The sequence below is a fragment of the Miniopterus natalensis genome, chromosome 6 (assembly GCF_054644295.1).
Source record: "Miniopterus natalensis isolate mMinNat1 chromosome 6, mMinNat1.hap1, whole genome shotgun sequence".
Taxonomy (NCBI): Eukaryota; Metazoa; Chordata; class Mammalia; order Chiroptera; family Miniopteridae; genus Miniopterus; species Miniopterus natalensis.
This window is the reverse complement of record NC_142086.1, coordinates 73,955,329-73,981,616: the sequence shown is the minus strand read 5'-3', so window position 1 is coordinate 73,981,616 and position 26,288 is coordinate 73,955,329. Positions and strand designations below refer to the sequence as shown.

General features: G+C 37.7%; 2 protein-coding genes across 5 annotated transcripts in view; both read right to left on the bottom strand.

The window, feature by feature from the left end:
- MISO1 (mitochondrial inner membrane subdomain organizer 1) overlaps positions 1-5,800 on the bottom strand; it is a 13,220-nt gene extending 7,420 nt beyond the window's left edge. Inside the window, exons 1-3 of the mRNA XM_087818365.1 lie at positions 5,683-5,800; positions 3,911-3,970; positions 278-425 (exon numbers count right to left, since the gene is read on the bottom strand). Of these exons, the coding sequence (XP_087674491.1) occupies positions 278-425; positions 3,911-3,970; positions 5,683-5,796 (322 nt within the window). The 5' untranslated portion in view covers positions 5,797-5,800. The remainder of the gene's footprint in view (positions 1-277; positions 426-3,910; positions 3,971-5,682) is intronic.
- On the bottom strand, positions 342-26,288 carry SLC33A1 (solute carrier family 33 member 1). 4 transcript variants are annotated; one of them, XM_016222600.2, is made up of 7 exons: positions 25,062-26,285; positions 16,965-17,155; positions 15,794-15,978; positions 15,407-15,524; positions 13,329-13,544; positions 12,442-12,637; positions 342-425 (listed from the first exon to the last, which is right to left on the bottom strand). In XM_016222600.2, exons 1-6 carry the CDS (start codon positions 25,834-25,836, stop codon positions 12,470-12,472), a joined length of 1,653 nt encoding a protein of 550 aa, XP_016078086.1. In that variant the 5' UTR covers positions 25,837-26,285; the 3' UTR covers positions 342-425; positions 12,442-12,469. The 4 variants fall into 4 exon arrangements, with proteins under 4 accessions (XP_016078086.1, XP_016078085.1, XP_016078084.1 ...); XM_016222599.2 differs by lacking the exon at positions 342-425 and adding an exon at positions 9,394-10,013 and having other exon boundaries at positions 25,062-26,284; XM_016222598.2 differs by lacking the exon at positions 342-425 and having other exon boundaries at positions 9,394-12,637; positions 25,062-26,281.

The window sequence follows — 26,288 nt, the reverse complement described above, 5'->3', positions numbered from 1 at the left end:
CTCAGCACTACGCCAGTACAGGGCCTAGAACATCACAGGTGCTCAGTATCTGCGGAACGAAAGCTTGAATGCCCGAGTGAAATAACGAGTGGTTGAAAACAGAGGAGGGAAGGAAGAAAGGAAATCTGGAGCTAAATTAAATAGTCCCTTGTATGTAAGGCCAAGAGTTTGGAGTTATTAAAAATTAAAACGACATTTTTTGCTATTTTATCTATAACTTCTTCTAAACGAAGACTAAAATAGTTACTTAGTCTTATTATACTTGCACCTTACTTACTTCTCCATGAAGATATAATAGGCAAAGTAATAGGAATATGTTCAATTTCGAAACCATTCTCGGTTATTCGGCGTAATCGTCCGCGTAGTTTAACATTCCTCCTTATAAATTCTACTGGGATATCTGAAGAACTTGTAAATTTTGATGTCTGATGATTTTCAAGGAGAAAAATAAAATATTTTATTATTATTTCACTGTAAAAACTGTGTTAAATTGTTATCCAAACACATAACAAGAAGACAACCATTGAAACTTTTTTATTTGGTTCTTAATTTTATATTAATATTTTAATTTGATTTAATCAAAAGTGTTTATAGGATCATTCTTTAGAAATCTTTGTCACCATTTTACTATTTCAAGCTAAGATATAGAGCACATTAAACAGACTCCTAACTTCTAGAAGTTCACATCCTCATCAATAGGGGAAAAAAGAGGACATCTGTAATACTTTCAACAATAAAGAAAAAATTTTAAATAACAGTAAAAGCTTACATCCTCAAAATATGACACAATTCATCAAAAAGAAGTGAGTATAACGAATACAGAGCTGTACTTGGCACCACACAAGTCTGGTTAAGTAGTCACTATTCTATTCTACAGACGTGCAACCCATTCATGCAGGTACATTTGGGAAAACCTAAACCAAGCTGAGCACGATTAAATTAGAACTCTTAATCAACAGGACTTTTTTTTCTACTTTTTATCTCATAGGAGAAAAAAAAAAAAGGTCAACATTAGAAACTTAATTAAATACCTAATGCCCTAGAGTTAGTCAATATTTTGTACCTATGTCTTCCACGTTAACAATTCTATAGGGACACAGGGATGAGCTTCATTCATAATCATGGCTAAGTAAGAGCTTCTCATACGAAGGACAAATTAGTACCCAACTTCCTAAGACAGTAAAGTTGAACTAAATATTACAAAAAAAAAATCCACACAAGAAAAATGTTGTAGCAGACAAATCCAGAATGTGGAACATTCAATGGGACAAATGACTTGGTTGCTCTAACAAATCAATGGCTGGGGGGGGGGGGGGGGATTGTTAAAAAATAAATGAGACTTAAGAGATATAACAAACAAATACAATATCTAGGCCATTTGAATCCTGATTGGAATAAATCATCTATTTAAAAAAGACGACACTGAGACAACCAAAGAAATTTTAATATGGATAGGGTCTAAATACTAAGGGATTATTAATTATGTGTGATAATGTTATAGGACAAACTGGTGTAATGAGCCTCTTAATACAATAGGAAGTATACACCACCTTCCTGTTCACACTTAGTCCAATCAGGAAACACACAAACCCAGGCTGTGGGACATTCTGCAAGACAACTAGCTTGGGCCCTTCACAAATCACAGTGTCAAGAAACAAATTAAAAATAAAGGTAAGGTGACAGTAATATTCTATATTAAAGAAGACTAAAGAGACATGGCAACTAAATACAATGCATGATCCTTGATGTAATCTTCAGCTGGGATAAAAACAGCTACAAAACAAATTTTGAGAAAGTAAATCTGCATATGAACTATATCTTAGATCATATTACTGTAAAACTGTTAAATTTTTTAGGTGGGATAATATTAATGTAGTTATGCAAGAACATATTCTTATCTTAGGAAGTACACGGTAAAGTAGTTATATTTATTCCTGATGTCTTCAACTTGCTTTCAAATGGTTTCACAGAGGGAGAAAGACAAAACACAACTGTGACAAATGTTAACTGGTGGATCTAGATAAAAAGTAGGTGAGTGTTACAAACTTTTTTCTATCAGCACCAACACAAACAAAAACAAAACAACAAAAAGAATGTAAAATATGCCAAGTGTAAATAAGAGAGGAGAAATCCTAAAGCAAACCATGAAGAGTTTAAGTGAGTCACCTGACAAAAGCTGTTTATGAAAAGTCTGTGAAACAAAGAGAAATCCGGGCACATGTCCACATGGATGGCTCCCGGTGACATCACTAAAGCAGCGCTGATGAATTAACTTGTAAGCACCAGCGGGAGGGGTGCTCTGCGTAAGCCCTGAGCCTCTGGCCTGGATCTTCTCCAGTTTGAGATGATCACCACTGACAAGACTGACATCATAAGGATGAAACATCAGCATGGTCTGGTGCTTGGAAGAGTATGAACACTAAAGGTCAGAGTTAGTATTTAAAAAGACCTTGACAAGAATGATGGGCTGAAATGTCAAAGTCTTCCCTGTACTATCCTCAAAACTAATGAAAGATTTCCACTTCTGCCTTCCTGCTGCACCCCACCAAACTAATTTAAGTATTTTTTTAAGGGCTACCAACAGAAATGATCCCTCTGCACTATTCTTACCCAAACTCTTAATCAGATCATTTAATATTTTGGCAATCGAAACCTTCAAAATGCATGAAATATATAGATTTAAGATTAAGAAAAAAAAGAATGAAAAGAACGAAAGTCTCAAAAGTTCCAGTTATATATATACATATATGTATAAAATGCTAAAAATAATGTATATTATATATAAAATATATATATATATATATATTATGCTAAAAATAAATGTCTTACAAAATCATGGAGTTATAAGAAAGAACCTATTAGATGTAAGGTTAAAAATAAGTTCAAGGTGCCCTGCCCGGTGTGGCTCAGCTGGTTAGAGTGTCGCCCTATACAGTGAAAGGCTGCGGGTTAGGTTCTCCACCAGGGCGCATACCTAGGTTGTGGGTTCAATCCCCAGTTGGGGCACGTACAGGAGGCAACCAATCAATGTTTCTCTCTCACATCGATGCTCCCCCTTCTCTCTCTCTCTGTCTCCCTTCCCTTCTCTCTAAAAAAAACCTGATGAACATATCCTCAGGTGAGGATAAATTTTAAAAAATAATAAGTTCAAGGCAGTTGAAAAAAGAAAAGACATGGAGTCAGGGGGAAAAGGAAACAGTTGGAAAAGATGTAAATAATGCTATGTAGTCAATGATAATATAAAACAATATAGAAATAATAAATGTAGGAAATAAATATGTAGAGAATAAATCAATGCCAGATACAACACTAAAATTATATCCTATAGCAAGTAGTTATAAAAAAATACTTTTAAATTTGAAATATCAAATGAATTTCCACGTTTATTATTAAAACACAATCGGAAGTGCAAAAAAATATGCTAACTGAAGCATTAATTTTTTCACACCATACATCTTGCTTTAGTCATTGACCAACAGATCTTAGAGGTTGTTGTTGCAAATCAGAGAAAGCATAAATCAGTTCAAAGGGACATAATTCAACTGTGATCTAAATCTAAAACCACTATACTATAGAAGGCAGTTTTGAGATACCCCACAAGGTCTGAAATGCAAATTCAGTGATTATACCATTCTAGCAAACGAAATCCTTTTCAGATTCCTTGTTAAGCATGAAGAGAGTGATTACGGAAATACAGGCTGTGCAATTACTTTCCCAAAAAAATACTGTGCATGTGTTACTGTTAAAACAAGATCTTAATTGTTCATTGTTCTAAAAATACTATTTAAATGTTTCTAATGTGAATAACAAAATGCTACACTGCTTGAGATAAAAACTGTCTGGAGTGAGAAAAATTTAACTGTTTCATTGTCTATATTGCTTCTCATAATGTCTTGTTCATTTAACTTACCAGTCGAACACTTCTTAGAAGTAACATTATTCCAGCTACGGCCATTATGGAGCTAATGTTCTTCAGAAAGAGATTTAATAATTAATTCTCATTAATTATTATTCACAACAGTGAAAGTACTAATGGGGGGGGGGGATGTCCTCCTATATCTAACTGTCCAAATGAGGCATTCTTCAACTAAAGGCCTACTTCTTCCAAAGAACTTTAACTGCCCACCTATTAATCTTCTCCTTTTCCTCCCAAATAATCTGGTATGCACAGTAACTGTTCACATAATATGGTACTGCTCTCTATTAATTGTTATTACTTTTACCATGAGTTCCTTGAAAGCAAAAATCAGTTTAATACTTCTTGTTTAATGCCCACAGTAACTCACATAGCCCTGAGTCTACAGTGCAGATTTAAGTATTTGGTATGAAACTTTATCACCAAAACCCTAAAATACTGCACTTTGGGTTATATATGTAGGTAAATAGTTGAGAAAAACTTAGCAATGTTTTCATAGTGTTTCATTTAAACTGAAATAGACCTAAAGGAATTTAACTGAAAAATAAGAATCCTGCAACTCCCTAAACAAAAGTGAGAATCTGACACGCATCCCATCAGTAAATACAACTACGTATATAAGAAATGAAGTTGAAAGCATACACAAGGTACATTCTGTGATGGGTTACTTGGAATAATATGTATCCCTGTATTAACTTAAACGCTGTTTCCTCTCCCAATCCTGCTGAAGTAATTTTCAATTTGAAATAACCCGGCACCTCTTCTTGCTAACCTGGAGGAGTGGAGGCCTGATTAGTTAACGCTGCAACTATTTATCCAGCACTCATTAATGCTGCAACTACTTATCTAGCACTTACTAGGAGGCAGGCAGTACTGTAAGGACTGGAGCTGCGCTCCTGAGCAAAAACAAACACGGTCCAAGCCCTTTGTGCTGCTTGGCTGCAGGGCATTTGCAGGCTGGTGATCCTATCCAGCTTCTCAGCGGAATTCAGCGAAGTTACCCATTCCTTCTGAAAATACTCTCTTCACTTGGCTTCGAGGCCAGCCGGTGTTCCTCTCCTCCGTCACTGTCCCCTCCTAGTCCTTGCTGACCGCCTCCTTTTCACCCCCCAGTTTCTGAACGTTAGAGTCCCGCAGGTCTCAGTTCGAAACTACAACTTCAGTGGTTTTTCTGACTCGCTCCAAAAATGTCATCCAAGCTTTAGATGCTCCTTCAGGTGTGCGCAGCTCATCGTTCCCAGAGGAGTGTGTCTAGTCCTGATCTCCCTTCAACCCGCGACGCCCGCATCCAGCGCCTGAGCGCCAGCCTCGTCAGCAGTCAAAGGACCGCGTCCAAGTTCACACAGCTCCGTCTAGGCGCCTGACCGGCCTCTTCAAGTTCACGTGCCCAAAAGGGTCTCTAGATTTTCCTAACAAACATTTACCGCCAACTACTCCTTATCAGCACCTTCCCCGACATCCACCCGGGGCAGCCCCCCGATTCCGCTCTTTCAGTGCGGCCCCCAACCGGGTGTTCCCGGCGCCGCGGCGTCTCGGCCGCAAGCCTCCCCGGCTGGTGGCCCGAGACGTCCCTCCCTCGCTAGGAATCCAGGGCTCCCCGCTTCCCTTGAAAAACAGAACACGGCAGAAAGTGGGTCTCCCCAGGCCAGCGAGGCCCACGGCTCGGCCTCCGCGCGGTCCCGCGACCCGGTCCCGACACGCGGGCGGCGGTCACCAGGCCGCGCCGGCCTCCCCGCCCCGCCGCCCCGCCGGAGCCCGCGGTCTACCCGCACGAGGCGCAGGTGGTCGTCCGCCCACTGCGACAGCCGCGCCACCACGTTAGGCGCCTCTCGGTCCCGGTCGGCCGGCGGCGAGGCCCGGCCCTCGGGCTGCCCCGCCATGTTCCCGCCTCCCCGCGCCCGCGCCGCGCCGCGCTCCCCGGGGGCCGGCAGGGGGCGCCGCGCTCCCCGGGGGCCGGCAGGGGGCGCCGCGCTCCTCCCGCGGGCGGCGGGGACCCGCGACCCTCTGGGGGCTGGGGCGCGGCGACTACGGGCCTCTCCCTCCTTCCGTCTCCGGTGGGCGGGCCCGTTGAGCGACGTCCGGGCGGCGACCCCTCGGCCTTCTGCAGGGCTTTCCCACCACGTGGGTGCCCCCGTGGGGCGGGTGCAGCCTGAAGGGCTCTCGATCCTGCTGCGGGAAGCCGGCCGCAGTGTGGTTCCGCGGGTGCCGCCAGGAGGGAAACCAGGAGCTCGCTCCCCACGCTCGGCAGCGATTCTCTGAGCTCACCCGGCCACGTCCTGTTCCTCGGCGCTCGAGTCTTCAGGTCGCACCTCACCCGCTCGGAGTCTGTTCTAGGGTGATAGCCGCTCCACCCCTGCCCTCTTTGCACTGGCCTGGCGGAACCCCACCGTTGGATTACACCCAACCTGCCCCAAGCAGTTGGAGTCTAGCCCGGAGAAATCTTTCGCTTTTTTCATGATGAGCTGCAAATCTAGACTTTTATATGCAGTGACCCTGTTTTGAAATTTTAATGAAATGTTGGCTAAATACTGTGCTGGGCATAGGATGGGTCAGGGCAGAGGCTGCAGACTTCCTTGCACGGCCTCTGCTTTGGGGCCCCCCGCGTGCGCACTGCCGGGACGCCGTAGGCGCCCGCGGGGCTGCGCGAGGGAGGCCCGCTCTCGGCTTCCCGGTCCCGCCCCGCCTCACGCGCTTCGCGGGAGCGAGCCGCGCACCCTGGCCGGTGCTCACACGTGCCAGGCGCTTGCCTCACGGCTCTGCACTCACTGCCGCCTCCGCCCGGAGAGCCCCGGCCCCTCCTCTGACTCTCCGCCCACCGCCTCAGGCCGGCTCCTAACCTCTCCGTTTAAGGATCAAAGCCACAGTCTCAAGCAGGCCCTCACTGTATACAACATAAAAGCTGGTTTGTAGTTTTGCAGACTGGCAGGCAGGCTTTCTTTTCGTTCCCTTCCTTCCCCGGTGTTTGCAGGTCAGGACTGTGTCTCCTTACTGTGTCTGTGTCTGTGCCTGAAGAGCCAGTGCCAAGCGGAGCTCCTGGTACCCAGGAGAATCTATTAAATATTAGCCGAGTGAGAGGCATCAGTTCTCTCTGCGGCAAAATCTCTCCCTATCCTTCCCTCTCCTCTCTGTTCTCCCTTCCGCTTCCTTCCATCTTCTTCCAGGCCAACTAGTCCTACACTTTTAGGGAGAGCAGAGCTAGGAACCAGAATTCATACCAAGGATTAAAGCGTACAAGTCAAGAAACTACACAGCAAAATACAAAACACCCCATGTATGTACTTTTATTTATAACTCTTTGCTTCTCCTGTATGTTTTAGATAAAACAATGTCTATAAAACTGTGTTGATGGGCATATAATGCATAAAGATATAATTTGTATGACAAGAATAGCACAAAGGAGGGTTGAGGGAACAGAATTATATTGGAGCAAAGCTTTTGTATACAATTCAAATTGATAAGTGCACTTATGTATAAAGTATACCTTGATTGATTGACTTTTTTAATAGGTGGAGGGAAGCCTTTGGATAGTATGACACTTGTAGAAAGAACGAACCCTGGGACCTCCAGTGAGTCATCAGGCACGGATGGGGAATTGCAGTAGACTAGGTCTCATGTCTAGAATGGAGTTGGGGCTGCATTCTACGTTAGAACACAGCTCTACTGAGTTTAGCCACCAACTGTCCCCGTCCTCAGCAGCAGCAGTTCCTTTACTCCTGCAAATATTATTAACCTATCTCCAACTCCACGTCTGCCTCGCTGTGAGTTTCTTATTCTTCCACTGCTAACACAATGTATCTCACACTTTGCATGATTTCCTAAAAAACTATGATTGGTCCAGGCATTACCATCCATATCAAGCTTGGTTTTCATGCCAAGAAACCTAATGGACTGGTAGCTGACCTATAAATTGGCCATGCTTCAGTCAGGGACAATCAGCTGGAGTCAGTGTGACAAGGTTAAGTGCTCAAAATGGCCACTGAAGCTGAAAGATAAAGCTAGAGTCGCTTGGCCAAGTGCCTGAAGAGCCAGGGCCAAGCGGAGCTCACAGCATGGCATTCGCCCTCAGAAGGGGATGTGGTAAGCATGTGGAAGAAAACCGCCTCTCCAGAGCACTCTCCTGAACAGTTACTCTTTGCCTCCTCTGTCTTTCATTGCCCTTTCTTCGCTGAGTAAAATATGAACCTCTAAAGGAGAAAGACATGCCAGGAAATTTTTACTGCAGAAAAGATAATAAATTTGTTGAATCAAAGTAAGAATCCAAGTCTGTAAGAGACTCACCAATATATTAAGGATAATGTATAGATAACGCCTGTAATACAGCTTGTAATCTTTATATCACTAAGTTCAGAATTAAAAGTCTCACAGGACTGTCCTATTTGTAGTACATTGCTCCATCCTACTCTCTCATGCAATACGCCTAATTTAGAAGGCTGGATGGTAAAACTGAAATGTTTGCCTCCCGAGGTTATCACTAGCTAGAGTCTTAGCACATTAAACTTAACATGAACAGTTTACTTTTCACTTTGAAAGTAAGAATAGGCTTTAATATTTACATTTTATAATAGTGACTGATTAACTGCAACTAGCTAGGGTACTAAATTTTAGACTTGTGATAATTCCCTAAGAATTATGCAATACCTTATTAATTTTGTAGTGTTTTTTAAACATCATTCTTCACACAAAATGGTTATAAAAAGTTATGTCTGCATTGACAATAAAGAACTATTGAATGTAGCGACCGTTTTCTCAGTGCTCCAAGGCTTAATATAAACTATGCCAATTAATACTGCTGATATCTTAATATATTTGTAGTTATAACTTGGCAATTTTTTTTAAAGCTGAACTATGATCAGTCATAGACTTTTCATTTTACTACATAGAACTTTTCTTCTACAAAATATCCACTGCATACCCCCCCCCTAAAAAACGAAAACCTCCTTAAAAGCAATCTTTATAATCCAACAGTCACATGACGTTTCTATTCACTTAAGGAAGAGGGCATGAGTCCTGTACATGAATGATCCTGCCCTGATACAGGACCTGCCTCCACCAAAACAGAATTCCGGGAAGGAATATCAGCTCTCCATGCCCGTCCTACCTTGCTAACAATTTAGAGAGGTAAAATGAAGACTCTGCTAGAAGTTTTGACAGGTACAACATGGAAAGGCTCTCAACCTCAAACTGAATAATGATAACATTAAAATTTGGCACAGTCAAATCAGACAGGGTTTAAGCTAAAGTGGAAGAGAACAGTCTACAATGGACATTTTAAACCTTCTAATAGAAGATAAAATAATTATGCCTTGCTGTCTACCAAAGATACTGGTTAAAAAAATCAATCAGTAGTTACAATGCACTATTATGACCTTCCCTTCTGCAACTAAAATGGCTATTAAACATATTAACCTAGTTATAATAAAATTATTTTTAAAGTTTACTTTCTCTAATATTAAGGTAAAAAACACTGTAGAGGGGAATCTGTGTAGACTGTTCCAAACAAGTTGGTTCTTTATTTTTGTAGGTTCTGTGTTACAGTTTTCCTCATTCTTTCAGCTACATGAAAGAACATGATGCCCCAAGTACAAAAACAAGTCTGGTCTTGTGTAATATTAAATACTGATCTGCACCAGCGAATATAAAATGTACTTTTCTGGGTTTCTGTTAACAAGGCAAAATATAAATTTTTCATAAGAAAAAAAGATTAAAAAGAAAGAAAAAGAAAAAAGGATTCCGTGGCTAAGATACATCTTTTGTGGGATAAAATTCACCGTTATGTCCCTTTTCTACCAGTAATGTTTTATTTGCCCTAAGCCCCCTTTACAGTTCAGGTTCAGTATCACAGACGCAGAAATTTTCATTTTCATCATAGATTTTTCTTTTAACATTTTTTCAGGATGCTTTAAACATTAGCGTCACAACTATTATTTCAAATTTACGTTTACAATTCACAGTACAGCCCACATTCAGTAAGGCCATGACTTTACACTTTTTTGGGTCACAGTCCATTAAAATTTTAACAAGAGCTCCATCCAGAAAAACAAAAAATTACATATCCAGTTTTGCAAGTAATTCAGGAGTTTCAAGTCCCCACTGACACCTGTTTAAAATAAAAGCCCTTGTAATAAAGGAATAAAATAATAGGTTTAGATTGCAGGTTTAAATTTCAAAGGTTTAATATATTTAAAAAAAGAAAAATCTATTTTAGATGTTGAACAAATTTTTTTATGATTGACCAAGCAGTTAAAATATTTATAAAGGAGGAAGTTTTTAGTTTTAGTCTTAGCTAATCTTATAAGAATTTTTGAGACTCATATTAGATGCATACAGGTTGCAACCAATATGTAAATGGAGATACTGACATAAAGAGATATGTTTATATCCCATATTAGCCAGTAAATATATACATTAACCAGAGGAGTGAATGTTCATCCTTGAGGGTAGATCAACCAGTAAAGAAAAATACACACAAAAATAGGTAGTATTTTCTAGTACTACTGATTTACAATTAACAGACCCTCTGATTTAGGTAGATTATTTGTTAAAATGCCATCAGTAATCAATGCATGCTACATAGTTGCACAAAGCTAATAATAAGTAATTCTGGACATGCACTACAAGCATGTATCCAAATAAACATGACTACAATTTAAAATAACTGTTCATTTCTAGAACAAATGCAATTACTGGCTTCCACCTCATAATTAAAGGCTTAAAATATATTTTAAACCTACAATCATTAAAGATTTGTAGACTTAAAAGTATGTTTGAAAGTATGTATAATTTGTAGTAACATGAATAAGAAAGAAATAAAATTTTGGAAATGTGATCTCCCTACTCCAAAAACTAAATATCAAAATACATTTCACGTATGAGAGTGGTTTTTCTTTATTCAAGTAAACATTTTGATTATAATACATGATATGCACAACCCGTGTGACAAAGTGCTGGAGCCTACCATTTGGTGTAGCCTCCCTGTCTCTAGGATGATTCCAGGTGACTCCTCAGAATCTGACATCAGTGCCCAGCACCGCTTTCCATGGCCATGAACGTGCTCTGGAGGCCGCCTCCTCCATCTACCTTTCTTCAGATGCCCAGTGCCACTCTCTCCCACCCAGTATACCCTCCATTACGTATAAAAAGCCCACTCTAAAACTCAACCTATGTTATAAAGTTAACAAAACCAGGAGTTGGTGTATATTTTCCACAAAAACAAAATTATTAAGTAAGACTCTACTTAATCTCTTTTCTCTAACTTTTGAAGGATTTATATAATCTTTAAAAAGTGATAGTAGTACATAACACAAAATATGCCAAGGACCTTATTACCGACTGTACATAATATGTCGGAAGTTGCTAAAGTACTGAAAAGCTTAACTCTCTGGGAATACCAATTCTCTACTGGAAACTACAGTTTACAAACAGAAGATTGTGTTTTAATAAGTGGAAATACAGTACCTGATCTGATATAAAATAATTGTGAGATCTTTTCTCACTAGTAAAGTGCTTAATTAATAAACATTCTTCCACCTCATGATTTAATTTGTCAAAGGCACAAAATGTCTTTGTCTCTCTCCTTAAAACTTTTTTTTTTAATTCTAGTATAACTCACTTAAATTTTACTTAATCTGAAAGACTTACTGTTCTTTTTTTAATTCTCAGTAATTAAAAAAAACCTACTCGAAGAAAAACATTTAATTTTTATTTTCAAAACTTTGCCACCAACATGTATACAACACTAAATTTGATCCACTCATGAGATTTCTGTGTGCCATGTAGCACTTATGACAAAAAAACATAAGCATGCTTTAGGGTAAAAGTTAACAAGGAATCAAAATATCTTCCAAAAAGGGTGGACAGAGAATCAATAACTTAAAAATCATAGCTTTTTATTATATAAAAAATAGTTTGAATAATCTTCTTATAAATCTTTAATGCCTACAAAAGCAGGAACTACTTTAAAATCGTCTTTTTAACACAGATTCATTAGTACAATGTGGTTGTGGTCAGAAAAATAACAACTAAAATGGCATTTCAGTCAGTAGTCTAAATTTTCTTCTCAGGAAATTCCACATAGAATTTAACAATTTGAAATTCAAAATAAGATTTAACTTTCAACAGGTCAGGGGTGTTATAATTAGTACCTGAATATCAAGCTCTTTTCCATTTAATATATTTTACCAAAATTTAAATACAGCTCAAGGATAGGAACTGATAACAATACTTGACTGCATGGTTACCACCCATGGCTACTGTAGTGCTGCTTAAAAGATACTTTGGTCAGTAAATTAAAAAGATATAAATCAAATAACAAGGCCAGGAAAGCTGTTTTAGAACAGATTTCCTGACCTTAAGTAAACTGTAAATACATTAACAAGGCAAGGACTATATAATCATGTATATAGAGAGGTCTCCATTTTTTAGCCATTTGGCATTTTATAGTAATAATTTCCTTGTTTAAAATGATATTTTATACTCCTGTGCACTGATTAGCATAATTCTCTGAATTAAAACTAAACTATAGTTACCTTTTTAGAATGTCCAGTAGTAAATGCATTAATTGTTCCTTTTGCACTTCCATGAAGACAGTCCTTCATCTTGTAACTTTTTAAATTTTGGACCAAAAAAGAACCACCACCCAAATCCAATAAGCACACAAATAATGGACTCCACATAATAACCATCCAGTGCTGTAACACACGAGCCACCGAGTTTTTTGCAAAGCTGTAAAAATAAAACTATAATAAATATTCCATAATTTCAAAATGGAAGTATTTAGCAATTTACATGTTTCTACTTTGTAATTTAAAAGACTGATCAAAATTTATTTTTGTTACATGTTAATGTATCTTAATCTCCCTAATGCTAACAGGATTAAAAGCAATTTTCAGCTCATGCTATACACAATACTCATTTTCAAGATACAGCTTTTCATATTTGAAAAGGTGAAGAAATGTCCAATGAATCTACTCCAAAAGTAGGCTAATGTTACTTTGAAATAATCTATCAACAAACTATTAACCACTTGGTTTTATCTACAATTGTTAAATGAATAGCCAATGAAATTTCCTTTTTACTATCAGTATAAGACTTATTAACTATTAATAAGTATTAATTTAATTTATTAACAAGTATTAATTTATTAAGTATCTATTGTGTAGGACAGCGATCCTCAGGTGGAGGAGAGAGCAGACTGCCCCTCCCTTGCTGAGAAGCACCCTCAAGTAAGCTACTCTTACTGATTTCAGTGCATTAAAACCCTTAGTTATGACGGGAAAGAAAAAAAATATGTAGATTTCTACATGAGAAACAATGGGCAGATATGATTTTTAAAATATAGTACTTCTAGAGGCAAAATAACAAAATTAATATCTTAATATTAGTTTAATGTTTTTTAAAATTACAACATACTTACCTCAATATTATCTGGTGTTTGACAATTCTGATTTGATGCTCCTATACACTCTTTCATAGTGAGGGGATCTACTAGCCAAAGGGCTACTGTAGAAGGCCAGTTTCCTCCCAGGTTGGACACAGTATTTAAAAGGGTCATATATGTTCCTCCAATAAGTGGATCACTAACCCTTGCATTAAAAGCCATTATGGAAACATACATGCTGTACAATGTAACCTACAAGGAAAATGTAAAACATCTTTAGTATGATTAGACTTTATAAAGCTATAGTCTGAATTAAGAAAATAAAAATTATAAACTTGAAAATTAATTTTCATGACCCTTATTAAACTCAAGTCAACAAACATTTACTGAACATTTCTTATTGACCAGGCTTTAAGCCAGATCATGACACTATAAAGATGACTAAGACAGTCTCTTGTGCCCTTCAAGAATTTCTTCTAGGCTAGGAAAATAGTGAATAAATTATGATAAAATGCGGTAAGTACTGTAAACAGAAGTACACAAATCGTGCTACTGGGACCTAAATAAATGACAGCTTAAAATGACAGATGAGGTGGCTTTGAAGATGCATATATCAATAAGCAAAACCCTGTATTTGTACTGTATCTAAATATATCATATATGTGTGTGCATCTATTTATATGTATATATGTATTATACATTTAAGCACTCATATTAAAAGAAACATGAAATACAACTATATACTCCTTTGAATACTGTACCATGGGATGTTCCAATATCAAGAAGACTGAGAAACACAAAGTTACATAAAATTGAACAGGTCCCTTTCACTAGAGGCCTTCTGAAAGCCTTTAGGATGTAAACTCCTAAAGGGGTAGGGATTTCGGAATGATTTATTCACTGTTATATTTTAGTACTTAGAATGTGTTTTCTGGCATGAAATCGTTGCCCACTTAATATCTGTTGAAGGAATGATTAAGTTGCTACATAAAGAGGGGTTATATCATGTATCATTTCTCAAATATACTTGGCCTTGTACCTTTTTCCCCACAAAGTATCTGGTTGTCTGATTTTCAATGAGTACACTTTGAAAAATTCTCTAGTGAAATCCAAGGTCAAACAAATGAGTTTTGGGCTACTACATCATAGTTTTCTTTTACTTACACAGATAGTGAAGCATTTGCTAAGCTAAAGCACTTCTTTTAACTTTTGCGCCTAGCATTAATTATGTGGAAAACAAAAGAAAATTATACTTGACACCCTGGCCTCAATGATTTACATAGTTAGTCAGAAATGGTCCACTATGGAGTTCTCCTAAATGATACAATTGCATGCAAAAACATTACTAAGATTACCTGGTAGCCATATTTTTAGGTTTCAGTTAAAAACAAAGTGAGGAGTTGGTAAATATAACTTTCAAAATGCTTAAGCTAGGTTCCACAGAAAAATCCAAAGTGACTCTAAAATACACATTAGCAATAACTGCAGTTGAGTCCCAAAGGATATTGCTGGGTATTTGCCATTTACTTGAATCACTTGCCCCCAGAACAAAACCGCATTCTGCAATGGTAGCTTAGGTGAGGTTAGGGCAAAGTGGGGATCACTTTTTTTAGGTATTACAAACATATTTAATAAAGAAAGAAAAAGCAGATTGACACACAGCTTCCAAAACCACAAAGAGTAAGTTATAACTTTCAATACAGAATCTAAACCAAAAACCTGGAACCTTTAACCCAGTAGCTATCATTATTTATTAATACTTTCAAAAAGAAAAAAATATTGGGACTAGAAGAAAGAATGAATCCAAATCTAGGGATGGACTGAGAAATACTTAGCAAGGGTAGAATTACTACCTTTGGAATAAATTCTGAAATATAAAAAATACTTGTCAAATGAACAAAAGAATGAAACGAATGAAGAATAAATTCTCTTTCCATGGATAAACCTCATTAAATCAAAAGTTGCAAGGGCTAAAGTACACAGTCAAATAACTTCATTGTCAGATCTGTGCTTAAGTCTTAAAATTTATCATTATTTTAAGGCAACTGTAGAAAAATGTCATCTTTATTTTACCAAGAACAGTTTACTTCCAGAGAAAACCACAACAAGCTTACCTGGTGTAACGCATAACTCAGCAGCAGTATGATATAGTAATATACAGGGAATCCCCCTTGATGTTCTACTTTAGGAGTCCACCAAACCAGCAAAGAGAACTCTAACCCAAGCAATAATCTATAAGAAAGAAAAAAAAGAAACATGGAGCTGACTTCCATTTTAGGTTAAAAAAACAACTAGAAAAGATATTTGTGTCTACCACGGGGAAAAAGCCTGAATCTAAGCCTATTAGGAGGTTAAAAAGAGGTAGCAGTGTATATAAATGATATTAAAGTCAAAGATGCTTTTCAAGCCTTTTCCCATATATATTCTACAGATGTTAGTGATACTAATGAATGTTCCTCACTTAACCTTTCTTATTTACAAAGGTTTTATTTTGTTTTTACCTGTAGGGCATGGCTTTGTAAAATACGTTTAGTGGCTGGGGACCTGAAGTGTATTTGCTGATGATCAGGGGCAATATGATCTGCAAAGGAACCATTGGAACTGCCAATAAGGCTAAATGTTCTTTGGGTACTCCCTCTTCTACCAATTTCAGTCCTGTTACTGCATCTGCTGCTGAAAAACCAATCTGTAATATAAAAACAAAAAATATTTTAATTTATGATTTATGAAATATTTTCTTCCAAGCATAAGTTCTTCAATAACCTCAATCTCATGATTAACCCATGCCAGTTACAAGTTTATTATTACATCTGGTACAACAATCAAGTTGGTCTACTGACAATATTCAGTGAAAACAACTAAAACTTCAGCACTCTTAGGAACTATAGGTGGCTCTAATTACAACTAAATTTCCACTTCAAAGTTCAATCTCTTAAAATAAAGTGTCCAAATCCAAACTTACTGATTTATGTATTTTAAGTTTAAAAGTCTTTGACTCCAAATAAATCTGGTTAAAATGGAGCATCACTGCTCCTATAACTGATTTTAGATTTTAGAAATATTAATTCCAACAGTAGCAACAGCTCACTAAAACAAACTACACTCACCTTTCTTCTAGTGTAATGTCTTTAAAATGTTTTAGAGCTATAAAATTAGGACGTCTTAATACAGAAAACATAAAGGATAAAATAAAAATCACCAAAATCCCCATTTCTTTTACATTTCCTTCTAACATGAAAAAATATTCAACTGAGTTTTAAATAAACTTCTAATACTCATACATTTCTATATCTTTATAAATCACATTCTAAGTAAATAATTTTATTATCTCTCACATTAAATGTATACTCATTATAACAGTAGAGACCTATTATTTTTTTTTTCTAGGCATTCACTTGTATACCAAGCAATAATGGCACTCATTAAACAAAATTTCACATTTATTAGACATACTTCAAATTGGCATAATTCTTTCCAAGATCCCAAGACATTCAGAAATTATATTTGATATCATCACACCTTTTAAAACACATTTAATAAACAGAAAATTGTTTTTTATTGTTAAATTCTAATAGTAGTGGAAAGGAACCTATGATATGAAAAGACAACAAAAGTGCTTCATCATATTGGTAATTATAACAGAATGGTAAATTAGCTTTATAAATCTCTTACCTTTGCAGTTAGAACCAGAAGGCAAAATGTCAGTACTGCTGGCATTTTTATAATTGCAAAAAGCAGCTTGTAAGTATCTGTGATCCCTTGGGTTTCTTCTTTTCCTACTGATACCTCTTTGTTTTCTTTTTTCAGAACAGCAACTAAAGTTGTTGTTATCAAAAATACAGTTCCCCAGAAAAAAAGGAAATCTGAAATTTAAAATGTTGAAATCTATAATTAACTTTTGAAATGACATAACTTCATTGACTTTATATAATTCTGTATACAACTTTTCCTCAACAAAAATCTGTTTTTAAAAAACTGACACAATGTGCCTATCATGTTCAAGTACCATAAGCACCAGGCATTGCAGACGAACTAGACAGTCCTGGCTCTGTTAAACAACATTGTATAGAACCAAAATAGACAGTGATACTTAACGGGGGTGTGGGGTGTGGGGGGGGGTGTGGGGGGGTGGGTATAGATATTTAGTGGGTTAAATGAAACAAGTCTGTCATTTTATTCAAGAAAAGTGCTGGGGGTTAGGGGGAGATGATTTTCATGTCCCATAAGGCCCATGAGCCATACTTCTTAACCACCTAAACCATTAAATTATGACAACTTAGACAATAAGTAGATGATCATTTCAATTTTCCAACTTTTATTTTTAAACTTCCTAATGTTTTTAAACTGTTTAAGAATAGCCTTCTCTTCAACACCGAGATACAGAAACAATTTCTCCATACTTGTAGTTTGCACAATGGGGACACATGAAGATTACTGTTTGGGTTGTTTCAGTGAAAGATAGCTGGAATATTAGCCATTATTTTGAACAACTTAAGCAGGGGGAGCAAATAATGTTTTGGAAGATTCTGTGTAATAGCTAAAAATAATAGTAATAATAAAGGCACCATTTATTGTGTATATCATGTACCATAAGTGTGCTGAGCATTTTACATATACCATCTCCTTTTCTACAACTCAATAGATGAGTTTATTACTAGTCCCAAGTTACAGATAAACAGGCTTAGAGAGGTTATGCCTGAAGTTACATTCTAAGTCAGTGATAAAATTGTGATTTGATGCCTTATACAATTAATTTCAAAACCTGTATCTCCTTAACCACCCTGAGAAAGGCATCTTAGTTTGCCACTATAAAACTTACTGGATAACCCTGTTCAGTTTCCTCATTTATAAAATAAGGGGCCGTGGCTAGAAAATCCTGGATGCTTTCTAGCTCTAACACTCTAGATTTGTACTCATTTTTATATGTGTTTACTTGTTACTTTATTGCTCATGTAGCACAACTTACTGTTCATGGAGCCTAGTCACCTTTTTTCAAAAACGAATAGAACATTCTTCAGTCAGGGCTTTTCCTCTGAATTTGGTCTTGCTCTGCTCTGTGCTAGCTGAAGGTGATCACTACCACTTGTACCTCACTTATGATGGAGACATACGGCATTATTTGTTTAGACCAATTTTCACCTTAGTGTTTAAATGGTCCTTTCTTACATGTTATCTGATTTGATTTTCATAGCAAACATGTGAGACAGGCAAAGCAGGCATTATTAGTATACAGACATGAAGAGCCCAGAATACTTAAATCTTTGCCAAAGGTAAAATTATTAGGAGGCAGAAATTGAACCTAAATCTGAATTTAGGTTTATAATCTTTCCATTATTTCATACTACCTGCATAAAATATTTTAAAAATTAATGTTGAAATAAGAATTTACTTGAATTGGCTAATTATTTAGTCTCTAGAAGCCCAACCAAAAACAAGGCTATGCTGCTCAAATGACGCAAATTAAAGAAGCTAAAATGCGTGAAGCACATATGGAAATTTGTATTCAGAGGTGAGTTCTGTCTCCAACATGACAAAGTTATACTTAATTTTAGATATCAGAAGAAAAACAAAACATTCTTAAACACAAAGGTATCCATTTAAAAATAGTAATCTACATAAGTTATGATTAAAGTTTATCAAAATAACATCTTTACAATTTCTAGTTTATGTTAATAGGATGTTTTGGAATCTGGGTCAAAAGGAATGAACAATTTACGGTTATTCTTTAAGTGAGGCTAATGTTCATTATTTTTGCATCCTTAATGTCGTCTGTGAAATGTGACAAATGATGACTTGTTTACAGAATTTCATTTACATTATTATTCTCATTCAGAAAGTTTTTGTTTCTCATTTGGTTTAACTGTTTAAGAAACCCTTAAAAATGTATTATTATCACTGTCACCAGAAATTTCAATTAATGGTCTGTATATAAATGTTAAGTGAAAATTTAAAGTCTGTTAGTTATATACTACATTATGAGTTCCAGTTCTCTTTTTTTATAAAATTTGTTTAGTATATTCTCCCAATTTTAATGAACAAAGTCTTCACTTAGAATTTAAATACCAATACCAGGGGGGGAAAAAGAATAAGAACAAGTTAAACAGGTTCCAGTACTGTTTGCAGGTAGGATTATTTGTAATTTCTTTGAGCTTTGAGGATAAAATCACAGTGCACATGAAAGGAGGAAGTAGTAACAATGCATGATTCAAAACCCTAATTCAAAGGCTTGCCATAGTTCACATGAACCGAATGAAGTTAACAGCTCAGAAAAAGAGGCTTTGCCACTGCCAGAAAATACATAATTACCATAAATACTGACCATATTGTTTATTAACATTGCTTTGATGCTAGAACATACATAGCCTGATATACTAACCACTGTAAAGGTATTATTATAAAAAAGAATCAAAATATTCCATTATTAACATTCTGGTTAATTTTGATTTAAGTATTTATCTACAAAAGTATTATGATTGCCCGGCCGGGCGTGGCTCAGCGGTTGAGCATCGACCTACGATCCAGGCGATCGGGGTTTGATTCCCAGTCAGGGCACATGCCCTGGTTGCGGGCTGCAGGCAATCAATGACTCTCATCATTGATGTTTCTGTCTCTCTCTCTCCGAAATCAAAAAAGATATATTTAAAAAAAAAAAAAGTATTATGATTTATACTATGTATGATGTGTACTATGATATGATCAAGATGTCAAAGCTGATGTTCAAGTTTCATAAACATGATTTTTGAGCAAAGACTCTGAAGTGGCTACTAAACCTTACCTAGGGCTCCCATGAATGCAAAAATTAAGAGCATGTAACAATTCACCAGTAACCAAGAAGGATATAATAGCTAGCACCCAGGTGCCTAATATTTAAGGCAAAACATAGGACAGTGCAATAAAATGAAAAATAAAGATCCCATCAATACAATGAACTGGGAAAATAAAGAAAAGGAATTATCATATCCAATGCTGGCAAAGAAACAAAGAAAATGGAACACTCATATATTGTTTGTAGGGAGACAAAATGGAATAGCCGCCTGCAAAAAATTTTGGCAGTTCCTTTCAGAACTAAAAATGGACTTACCATAAACCAACATTTGCATTCTTGGGCATTTATCTCTGAGAAATAAAGACCTATTTTCACACAGCAATAGCCCAAAACTGGAAACTACTCAAATCTCCTTCAATAAATGAGTTGTGAAATAAACTGTGATATGTCTAACAAATGGAATACTTATCGGCAATAAAAAGACACAAATTATTGCTACATGCAACAACCTGGATGAACCTCAAAGAAATTATGCTGAATGAAAAGGGCCAATCTCCAGAGGATGCATACTGCATGATTTCATTTAGGTAATATTTCTGAAATAACATAATTATAAAGATGGAAAACAGATTAATGGCATCTAGGCGTTAGGGATGGAGAGGAAGAAATGGGTATAGCTATAAAGAGACAACATAAAGGAGTCTTGTGATGATTGTATGGTTGAGTATTTCGATTGTGGTGGTGGTGGTGGTTATGCAAGGCTATATATGTGATGAAACCACATATACCACACCCATGCACAGACACCTATGCACACACATAAATGAGTACATGTATAACTGGTGAAATCTGAATAAACTCTATAGATTGTATCAATGTCAATTTTTTGGTTTTGATATCGTACTATAGTATCTAAGATGTTAAGGGAGGAGGCTGGGGAGTTTACTAAATATTTCTTTGCCACCTCCTGTGAACTCATAATTATTTTAAAATAAAAAGTTTTAAAAAATGAATGGAAAATTTAAAAATGCAAAAGTTCTAAGACTGTGGTAGGAATAAGATATGTAGGTCAAGATAATTTAAAGAATCGAAAAAGAACTCTTACAGGCTAATTCAGTTGGCCTCTAAATAAATTTCAATAAAAGTTAGAAGTGAAAGTCAGAGTAAAAGTCATGCCAAATAAAATAAAATAATTTTTTTGTTCACCGTGCATTTTGTAAATGGATTTTTCCACACAAAAGCAATTCCACAGTTCTCCACTGGACAAAGACCACACATAGCACCATTTCTCCTTTGCTTTGCTTTAAAAAAGAAAAATGGCTTTAAGACCTTCCTTCTATGGTGTGGGCTCCAGCTTTTAATATCTAATATCTAATCCCTCTTGAATACACCAGTATTCCTCCACTTATCTCACTTTAGTACTAGGGCTCCAACAACTGAAAATAAGTTCAAATTTGCTCCATTTGTCTATAATGATATGTAAGATCCACCAAATTCATGAACTTGTTTCATTTAAGGCAAAAAGGAAGCTAAACTCAAAGATTTTATATCAACCTTACCCAGAGATTAGCTTTTAAGGTAATGGACGTTTTTGTTTTTATAAAGCTTACTTTGTTTGTTGTTGCTGTTGTTAGTCTTTACCCAAGGATATTTTTTCCATTGATTCTGAGAGAGAGTGCGAGGGTGGGAGGGGGTACAGAGAGAGGGGCAAGACACTGACCTGAGAGAGACACATCGATTGGTTGCCTCCCCAACGCTTTAACAACTGCACCACACTGGCCAGGGCTAAAGCGTACTTTTTAAATTATTATACAGAGATTAGCTTTTAAGGTAACGTTAGTGGTTTGGTTTTTGGTATATTTACACAGAGATTAGCTTTTAAGGTAATGAATTCGTGTTGGTTTGTTTTTTAAAATAACTCATACTTTACTATTATACAGAGATGTTAACAACAACGTGAGATTTAGCGGTAAACTGACTTATACTCCTGACTCAGGCGACAAAGAAAAAAACACACAGAGATGAGTCAGTTTACTGCTGTTAACATCTCAGAAGTTTACTGCTGTTAACATCTCAGAAAATTGTGCTGTAAATATTTGTGTTTTTTTGCTTTTGTTGCTGCTTATTATTAAATTTTCAGTTTTTACTGCATATTTCCTTTTTGTTAAATTTTCATTTACATTTCATGTCCTTTTTGTTTTTAAAGTGTTTATTTCTAGATTAAACAGTACATTTAACATGTACTGTATATAAAAAAGGTTAAAACAGGGAATCATTTGGGGGCCTGGAACAGATTCGTTCTATTTACATTATTTCTAATGGGAAAAAATGCTTTGGTTTTTGAATAGCCTTCTGGAACGAATTAAGTTCAAGAACAGAGGTTCCACTGTATTGTTACATTATGCACGTATTACATTTAAGGAATCAGGACTCCTAACCTGTAGGTATCTCTACCTTTTAACTAGCCACTTGGCTGCAGTTACTTCACCTATACGAATGAAAGGAACTGAAATATGTGATTCTTTCAAGTCATGAAATGTTATGTTCTCATCTCTATGTTCTTCTAGATTAATCAGTTCTTGCAGCTTAAAAAGTCATCCCTTTTTGCTACTAAAGATCCTTGAAAACCAAATGTGGCAGAACAGAAAAAGCCCACTTCTGAGTTCAGTACTGTCCTGGACACTTTAAGGGACCAAAGCCAATCTCAGCATAACCATGGTTTTGTTTCTAACGGATTCTGTTCTCACCCCATCCTCCTTGTTCCATATTTACTATTTAGATTACTGCTTCCTAGATGGCAAAAAACAATTCTTTCTCAGTATGTTCCATCTCCACGTATCTGTAACACTCAAAGTGTTAATCACAGAACATATTTTAGAATTTCACCAAAAAATTATGCCTATTTTTAATTTCCTGATTTTCCAGGAATCTGCCTTAATGTTTGGCTCTTTTTTAATTACCTAAACAATTTTATTTCCTTCATGATTATTTCCATGTTCTTTAAGTTCCTCAAAACCACTAGTTTTTCTTAGTTACACTAAGTTCCAGAAAGTACAAGCCTACAAATGTGGTATGTGTAGACATAAAGAGACAAATGAAAATTCAGAAACTCTTCAACTCTTAACTTACTAAAATGTTGAAGCCAGAAACAGCAGTCCACTACAGATATAAAATAGTAAGCTCTTCTAAATAGTAAGCTATTTCTACAATTTCCTGGAGAACAAAGTTCAAATTCCACAGAATAAACAGCTATTCAAAATAATCAGTCAGTACAAATAAAACTCCAATGGCATAATTCTGACCTTCCCATCAGGGAAGAGCTGTGAGAGGGTATAATTGTAATGGCTCCTGAATGCCATTCTCGGGAATGCTGTTCTATCCATCCCTCTTATACCATACTTAAGAGAAAGTTATATTTTACCTTGTTAGTAATTTAGTTCCCATGGTCTCTTAAATCTTAATTTCTCTACTGAGGCTTTCCTATGTTAAGCAACACATCATCTCATTAGTCTTCTCTGGTGGCCTGAACAGTCCAGTACGCAATGAAAAGCAAGACACATAAAAAGCAACAAGGTGCCAATTTGATGCAAGTCACAAATTATTTTTAGGCAGAGATTTATCCATAGAGCAGGGGTGGGACCCCAGAACATTCAGAGACAAATCTATTTATTGCAGAGCAATGAGCTCTAAACCCTTTTGGCCTCAAACCAACTGAAGAAAAGTACAATTATCATTTCATCAGTAGTAGTGGCTCACTAGCAGTTTGAAGAGGTAGAAAGGCAGGTCCCATATGAGGTGTAGAGGCATACCGGGGATTTCTGGGAATGAGTAGTTCCGTTGTGAATCCCTCCCTCATTGCCACTCCCAAAATATTATACTCTTACATTTCCCTCACCACCCCTGACATTTACCCTGGTGGGGCATCCCAATCTAGTACTGGGAAGATGAAAGTTTAGCTGTTTAAATTCATCATCACTACCAGAATGAAGAATTCTGCTATATTCCTGATGGTGGTTATTACTGATATTGTCAATTTTACTTCTGTTTCCTAGTTGTTAGGAAAGTTTAAACCTTACCGGGGCATGTACTTTACCCATGCAGAAAAAGAGGAAATTTTGTAGAACTTACATCCAATTTCTTCAAACTCTTTCTCATAGCATTTAAAAGAAATCTTACTAACTTGGTCACTACCTTTCTATTAGCACTATTTCCCACAGCCAGTCCTCACAATTATTGCTTCAGGCACTTTGAACATCGTAGGCACTGTCCTGTACTTTTTTGTACTTTGCTGCTTCAGTGCATTTTCACTCGGTGTTCTGCACTCTGTAATTCCATTTACCCACTTCACAGAATCTTATAATTCAACAAGGTCAAATATCTGCAACGTGAAGCCTGACTCTCACACTCAGTTAATAACCAGCAACTGTGAGCTCCCCTAAAACGTGTACCTCTCCCATTCCTTGTGGTTTGGGCGCTGCTTTATAGCAGGCCCTTAGAACTCTCAGTCAACTAGTTAATGTTTGAATAAATTAACTCTATTCCTTTCACAAGAGGGCTAAATGAAGACTCCTGGTATAAAAATAGGGTCTAGAAAGGGACCAGAAAGCTTGGAGCTAGAAACTTCAATCCAAGGAAAGAAAAAAGGAAAATAAGAACCACAGGTGTCAGGCTGGATTTGTGTCTTCACACTAGCCATACTTTTAAAAAATGTGCATCTGTGTATTAGGCAACAGGTCCCTAGACTGAGTTGTGTTTGCCATTCCACATCAATGTTATTGCACAGGTTGCCTCTCCTTGCTTACTGGGTACTGAAAGATTATGACCACTCCAATGCAGTCATTAAGACAGAAAAAGCTCATTTTAGTGGAACATAAAACTTACCCCAGGTCATCTCCCATAAAATGATTTCCAGTAAATTAAGTAATGAGCTTCCCTTCAATGTCACGCACAGTCAAAAGGATTCATAAACATAAAATAACCTAACAGCATGCTACTGTAAATACCTGAAAGAGTAACGATTCCCCTGGGTTGAGGCTGAAACCGCAAATATTTGTTGCAAAAGTCGGCAGATTCAAGGGCCAAAAACAAAACATTGCCCAAAAAGTAGCCCGCTGTTTGGCCCACTGAATTGCAAGTAGAAGCATAACCCACGTTCTCCCGGGATAACATAGTTAATGCCCAACCATCCACCGCGATGTCCTGCGTGGCGGCCAGGAATTCAAACAAAAAGAATGTCACTGTGAGAGCAACCACATCGGGGGCTGTGCCGTCAGTATTCCCCAGCAAACGGTCCACCTGAGTGGATAAATATATCATGAAGATTCCCAGTACATACTGTGTAGGGACAAGCCAAGATTTGCGACGGCCGAAGTTCCTAAAGTAAACTGCATCAACTAATGGAGCCCAGAGCAATTTGAGACTGAAGGGCCAAAAGACTAAACTGAAGAACGCCTGATCTGTATAGCTAATATTTTTGCTCTGCAAAATGAGTGGTATGCTTCCCGCCAGGCCCAGTGGAATGCCCTGGAGCACGTAAAGAAAAAGCAACAGCAAAATGCTGCTTAGTTCGGCCTGGCAGCTCCGGGGGGGTTTTGAGAAGTCATCGACGCCGGTGCCCCAAAGAAGAGCTTCTTTGTCCCCTTCTCCGCCCACCAAGTCCGGGTGAGTGTCATCCCAGCAGCCCGGCGGCAGAGGGCCGCTCTTCATATCCAGAGAGTGGCTGAAAGCTCCCGGCCGTCGTTGCCGACTGCTGTCCTTGTGGGAGATGGTGGGTGACATATTCGAGACGACGCAGAGCCCAGTCTGAGGAGATGCCGGGGCTGAGCCTCTTGGATCCGTCTAGTCTGAGGTCCAAGGCTGCCGCTCTGAACCAGGTCTCGACGGTTCTGAGAGGGAGTCAGGGCGCGGGAGGGCTCGGGTACTTCTTACTGCGGCTCAGAGTGCTGAAGCCCGGAGCCAGGCCCCTGGCTGGACACCCAGGCGACGGCCACGTAGGTGCCCCTTGGAGCGGCGTCAAGGAGGCTGAAGAAGCCCCCCGGGCAGCCGCGCCGGGCTTGGGGCTGGAGAACGGGGCCGTGGTGCCAAGATGGAAACCGGCGCCTAACTGCGGCGAAACTGAACGGCCGGCCTCCGACCGACCCCCACTTACTCCACAGAACTCCAGGCAGCGGGTAACCTCCCGCCCCGCGCTTCAGGAAGTGGTCCTGGGCTCAAATAAGTCCCGTCCCCGC